At 38.1% G+C, this 6,903-nt stretch overlaps 1 protein-coding gene across 3 annotated transcripts in view; it reads right to left on the bottom strand.

Annotated features, from left to right (window-relative positions):
- LOC148279742 (armadillo-like helical domain-containing protein 3) overlaps window positions 1–6,903 on the bottom strand; it is a 30,333-nt gene that overhangs the window by 4,444 nt on the left and 18,986 nt on the right. For all 3 annotated transcript variants that reach the window (XM_088229480.1, XM_088229478.1, XM_088229479.1), the window contains 2 exons: window positions 6,443–6,802; window positions 1,445–1,599 (listed from right to left, as the gene is read on the bottom strand). In XM_088229480.1, coding sequence (XP_088085606.1) covers window positions 1,445–1,599; window positions 6,443–6,802 — 515 coding nt within the window. The remainder of the gene's footprint in view (window positions 1–1,444; window positions 1,600–6,442; window positions 6,803–6,903) is intronic.

The following is a 6,903-nucleotide window of genomic DNA, read 5'->3' as shown; positions in this document are numbered from 1 at the left end:
ACTGTTATAAAAAAAAAAATACAACAAAAAGCATATTAACATATTACAACTTTTTTTTAAAAAACTTAAAGTTATATAAGGGTATTTTATCCATATAATTTATCTTTTAGTTAACCTCCCAAATACTTAAACTTCAATAATAAAATGAGTTTTTATATCTACACTGAGAAATTACATTAATATAAAAGAGTTCCAACAGATTTATGAACAAAGCGCTAGCATCAATTTTATAGGTACTCACTCGTGTTTATGCGTATTTTGATGGAACATCGCTCGGAGACACATAAGCACAATTGTTAGTGTTTATGTTCTTAAATAATATATTTAATGCATTTGTTTATACGACTTAATAATCAAACTTATTAGTCAACAATATTTTGAGTTTGTCCAAATTTTTGTAGACAAGGACTGGATTCAACTCCCTGGGGAGCTGTTTATATTAACATACTACAACAGAGATGAAGAACATTTAAGAGAAGGTAATATAGAAGTCTAGGCATCTACAGGGCGGAGTTGAATCCAGTTCTTGTCTACAAAAATTTGGACAAACTCAAAATATTGTTGAAAAAGCATATTGGCCGTGATACTGCAATACCGCGTAACAATATTTTATTTTTTTTGGCAGAGGAACCTCAAAACCGCCCTGTTAACATATTATGATTTTAACCAACCAAAAATACCACTAGAGTATAGAAAAAACCATCATTATTGAGAGTAAAAATAGGGTGTCTGTGTATTTCAATTGCCTCTTTTATTATTCGTGCACTACAATTCCTAGGTTTATGCAAAATCTTTGGTTCGAAGGCAAAAATATGTCCTGTCTGTTAAGTGTTCCACTATTGCAGAAGGGAGCTTGAAATCACCCAAAAAACATAAATATTGATAACAGTAACCATGAAAATCTACGCACCTGCTTCTAGATGTAGGTTCTGTAGAACACATGATGAAAAACCTTTACACAAATGGTGTAAATTTGATATTTTAGATCACAAAAGAAGCCACATCCTCGGTGGACCATTGGTCAAGCCTGAGGACGTGAGAGCACTCGCCCTCTACCTAATAGCCCGTTACTTTAAGGACTTGAGCTTAGAGGGCAAGAACTTATTTACAGGACCTGTCGCAATAAATCTACAATTCTACACTGGTCGTGGTGACGTCAGGAGCTTGTTTGGCACTGGCCCCTATTTGCAAGAATAGAATAGAATACATACGAGTGCATCAGAACCAAGCTTCTATCCCAGATAAATATTAGCTACATCGTTATACCCATTTCCATCAGAACCAAACATGATAATGAGTTGATTATATCACTACTAAGTGCTCACATTAATATATTTTTTAAATCTTCTGATGTATTTAATTACAGACATGCAACATGAATCGTAAAAGACAAATTATAAAATAAATAATTGAGTATACAGTAAGATAGAAACTATTTATTTACCTGATCTTCATTGGGCGTAGACAGACTTTGGCTGGCAAGCCAACTTTCTATTTTTGGTGTAAAATGATTGATGATGGCACGGATATTTATTAAACAGTTTGCTAACTTCAAAGCTTTTTCCTTGTATTCGCTATCACTGGTTGAATATCGTAGAGCTGAAAATAAAAATTCATTTGTAATAAAAATACAGTAAAACCTCATTTTTATGTTCCTCAATTTTACGTATTCCCGCTTTTTACACCGAAATGTTCAGGACCCATTTTTCTTCATACATTCTCATACAAATATTCCCTCCAATTAACGTTTTTTACATCACCCCGGTTTTGCGCTTAAAATTTTTCGAAATTCATTTGATGTGTCAAAAGAGTCAAAATTATGTCGTAATAATGATGCCGCGGCCCGCGCGCCACCGTGTGTGCCACACGAACGAAGAATAAAAACAGGTTAACAAATAATAAAGGAATAATATATTGTTTCAACCTAAATTCAAAGCAGGTGCAGTGTAATTGACCTTTTTGTTTAAGTGTCTACCTTTGGGGTTAGTCTTAGTTTTCATTTGAACAAAAACGTCATATTGACTTGTACAAATCATGATACGCAGTTGACAAACGTTTAGAAACAATAAAGTTTTAATATCATTAAATTGCGATGTTTAAAACATAACAATAGAAATATTTAAAGTTACAAAAAAGATGGTTTAAAAAGTTGTCATAAAAGCGGAAAAAAAATTGCCGCGATCTATTTGACAGTTATTTTTAGGGATGCAATAGAAAAAAAGTGATTCCATATAAATAAAATTTCCCAAAATTTAAGGGAAAAAATATTTTATTTTATGCGAATTTAAAATTCTATTTTCGTTTTTTTTTATTTGCACACAAAATAATTTTAACATGGTGTTTTTAAATCAAATGAAAAAACAGATTACATAATATTGTTTAAAAATATAAAAATATTTTTAGTGAAATCATTGAAAATAGGTAAAAAATATTGACAATTTCCACTTATCACCGTTTTTTTCAATTTTTCTGGAAGTATACATACACTATAGTGTAGCTAATAAATTTTATTTTTATGTAATTCCCATTTTTTCCATACATTTTTAATTTATGCCTTGTTTACACGTGGACAATACAACATTGTTTTGTCCCAAGACTCAACCATTGTCCACGTGTAAACAGCAATTTGTAGGACAAGACTTTGTCTCTGGACATCGCCTCCGAGATAGACGGGCAGGCCAGGAGCAAATTATCCTCCGCGGAACAATGATTACCCCCACCACCACGCGCAGGACTCGACCATTGTCCACGTGTAAACAGCAATTGTAGGACAAAATCATGTCTCGGGACATCGGCGCCGGGATAGACAGACAGGCTATTTCGGCGGAACAATGATTACCCCCACCACCGCGCGCAGGACTCGACCATTGTCCACGTGTAAACAGCAATTGTAGGACAAAATCATGTCTCGGGACATCGGCGCCGGGATAGACAGACAGGCTATTTCGGCGGAACAATGATTACCCCCACCACCGCGCGCAGGACTCGACCATTGTCCACGTGTAAACAGCAATTGTAGGACAAAATCATGTCTCGGGACATCGGCGCCGGGATAGACAGACAGGCTATTTCGGCGGAACAATGATTACCCCCACCACCGCGCGCAGGACTCGACCATTGTCCACGTGTAAACAGCAATTGTAGGACAAAATCATGTCTCGGGACATCGGCGCCGGGATAGACAGACAGGCTATTTCGGCGGAACAATGATTACCCCCACCACCGCGCGCAGGACTCGACCATTGTCCACGTGTAAACAGCAATTGTAGGACAAAATCATGTCTCGGGACATCGGCGCCGGGATAGACAGACAGGCTATTTCGGCGGAACAATGATTACCCCCACCACCGCGCGCAGGACTCGACCATTGTCCACGTGTAAACAGCAATTGTAGGACAAAATCATGTCTCGGGACATCGGCGCCGGGATAGACAGACAGGCTATTTCGGCGGAACAATGATTACCCCCACCACCGCGCGCAGGACTCGACCATTGTCCACGTGTAAACAGCAATTGTAGGACAAAATCATGTCTCGGGACATCGGCGCCGGGATAGACAGACAGGCTATTTCGGCGGAACAATGATTACCCCCACCACCGCGCGCAGGACTCGACCATTGTCCACGTGTAAACAGCAATTGTAGGACAAAATCATGTCTCGGGACATCGGCGCCGGGATAGACAGACAGGCTATTTCGGCGGAACAATGATTACCCCCACCACCGCGCGCAGGACTCGACCATTGTCCACGTGTAAACAGCAATTGTAGGACAAAATCATGTCTCGGGACATCGGCGCCGGGATAGACAGACAGGCTATTTCGGCGGAACAATGATTACCCCCACCACCGCGCGCAGGACTCGACCATTGTCCACGTGTAAACAGCAATTGTAGGACAAAATCATGTCTCGGGACATCGGCGCCGGGATAGACAGACAGGCTATTTCGGCGGAACAATGATTACCCCCACCACCGCGCGCAGGACTCGACCATTGTCCACGTGTAAACAGCAATTGTAGGACAAAATCATGTCTCGGGACATCGGCGCCGGGATAGACAGACAGGCTATTTCGGCGGAACAATGATTACCCCCACCACCGCGCGCAGGACTCGACCATTGTCCACGTGTAAACAGCAATTGTAGGACAAAATCATGTCTCGGGACATCGGCGCCGGGATAGACAGACAGGCTATTTCGGCGGAACAATGATTACCCCCACCACCGCGCGCAGGACTCGACCATTGTCCACGTGTAAACAGCAATTGTAGGACAAAATCATGTCTCGGGACATCGGCGCCGGGATAGACAGACAGGCTATTTCGGCGGAACAATTATTACCCCCACCACCGCGCGCAGCCCCTAGTGGGAGTTTTTCGGAAAAAGATTAGAAATCTGTGGAATTTTGAGCAACGGAATAATACATTTTCGTTTATCAACGAGGACATTAGCAGGAATTTTACACACAAAAAACTTAATATCTAGCAGTACTACTATGCATATAAAATAGGTTAAGGTTTAGTAAACAAGCATAATCAGAGTATAATATATAAAAACAAGTAATACATTTTGCTGTTTTAACCTAAAATTAATGCTTTTATTTTGAATTTTCATTCACATCGTTTTGTTAATTATTTTATTAATTAATGTTAAATTTTTAATAAACTTAATTTATTTTTTTTTATTACTATTTACTTACTTAAATCAATGCAAATGAAAATTTATAAAATGTCAGGTTTTGTAAGTATTCGAAAGATGATCCTAGCAATATTTTTTTGTTTACTCTTACTTCTACTTTTATTCATAATTCTTAATTTTGTTTTCCTTTAATACCGTGTATACCTTTGTCGTCTTATTAATATTATGTATACATGTTATTGAATAATTTATTTTTTTTGCTGCCCCGAGTTCCGAAAGTCCTGAATAATAAAAGTCACTGGGATACATTTACAGCAACATAAATAAAATAATCTTAATACCTGCATACCTCAAATTTATTTATGTTTTCATCACTGGCGGCTTCTGACCGAAAACATTGGCAGTGCATTTTTTTACATTTTGTCAACTTGTATATTATTCAGATCAATAATATTATAATATTATGATAGGTCTGACGTGATAAACGAGCAATAGTATGACAGCAGAAACGCTAAATGCGCCTAACATAATACGCACATTATAGTTAACTAAATTCGTACTAATACCATGTCATTACGCATGTTCCAAGTGACATTACAAACGAACTTCAAATCTGCGCATGCGTTGGCAATGCCCGGAAATGTATATTAACTTCTCCCTCTAACGCACAATTCATCGGTATGAAGCATTGTCTGTCTCGCTCAAATGACGATTTTAGGAGATATGATATATTTCTTACAGATTCAGGGTAAAAGATTGTGCAAAACAGAATATGCACTGGGACGATTGCGCATGCGTAGACAAGATGAGAAAATCGTCCGCTAGAGTCGATTTGGCTAGATCTTTTGGCGCTAGTATTGAATATTAGGTTATATTTTTATTTATATCCCTACAGAGATGAGGTAGAATTTTTTCAAATTCAGGATTATGGATATTCGAGCGTTTTACAGGGCTTATGACCTGTCATTGGCTGGGTTAAGTGGCCACTTTAAGTACTACAACATTCCCCATTCCGCTTTTTAGCGAATATTGGGAGAAAATCCAGATTTGTACAAGTACACGTACCAAAAATAATGTTGTGTATTAAGATCTGGTCAAATATAAGTAAAAATAAATTGCAGAGTCATCTGCAGGCGATTACTAGTACTTAATTTAACTCGGAAGAGTCTTAACTACATAAAAATAAAGTAATTTGCTTAATTAAAATACTTAACTTCAATATCAATACATAGATGGCGCTCCAACTCGCTTGTGGATGGTTTCTCAATTCGTAACATAAATACAAAAATCAAAAATGTTACCTGGTGTGGATATTCGCTAATAAGCGGAATGGGGAATGTTGTAGTACTTAAAGTGGCCACTTAACCCAGCCAATGACAGGTCATAAGCCCTGTAAAACGCTCGAATATCCATAATCCTGAATTTGAAAAAATTCTACCTCATCTCTGTAGGGATATAAATAAAAATATATACCTACTCCCCCTTGGGAGAAAATCCAGATTTGTACAAGTACACGTACCAAAAATAATGTTGAATATTAGGATGTTTACGTGTATAATATTGCAACGAATCCCTGTTTCTTTCTACCTACTTGTAACATATTTTAACTATCAATAAAATTACTAATTTATTTACACAAATTTTTACTTGGCAGTGCAATTGACTTATGCACATACTAAGAAACCGCCTCTGGTTTTCATGTTGATTTTTATTTTCATATAACTTAACCCTTTATGGTGTTATATTTTATATTGTAAGAGGCACTTGCGCCGTATAATAAATAAATCAATTTCAAATATCACTCACCCATTGAATACAAGTTATCAAATACTTGGTGCATCCTAATCAGTTCGTAATACAGCTGGTCATAGCTAGCAGGGGTCGGCAGGAACGTGTCCCCGTACGTGATGAACAGGTTGAAGATGTTCACGAGCTGCAGACAGAGGTGGAAGATGTCCATCTTGCGGGACAGGGCGGTCTCGTTGGTGACCACAAACTTGAGCAGGCAGATCATGGCCGACCAGAGCTCGCGCCACTGGTAGTGAAGGCGTACGCGACAGCGCTTCTGGTAACAGAGCAGGCGGTGGATCACGCCGATGCAGTGGAGATACAGCTCCATCGGAAGCCGCTTCATCATGTGAGACATTATGAACTCAACCAGCAGATCTGACAAACAAAAAAAAAACATTATAAAATTTCTATTTAGAGCATTAATTTTGTAGTTATTCATTAAAATTCAAATAAAACAATTTAATTTTCAGCTATGT

The sequence above is a fragment of the Micrasema longulum genome, unplaced genomic scaffold, assembly GCF_059751315.1.
Source record: "Micrasema longulum isolate JH-2025_06_02 unplaced genomic scaffold, ASM5975131v1 h1tg000678l, whole genome shotgun sequence".
Lineage (NCBI taxonomy): Eukaryota > Metazoa > Arthropoda > Insecta > Trichoptera > Brachycentridae > Micrasema > Micrasema longulum.
Note: the sequence above shows the minus strand (reverse complement) of the source record. Positions and strands in the feature narration are given on the sequence as shown.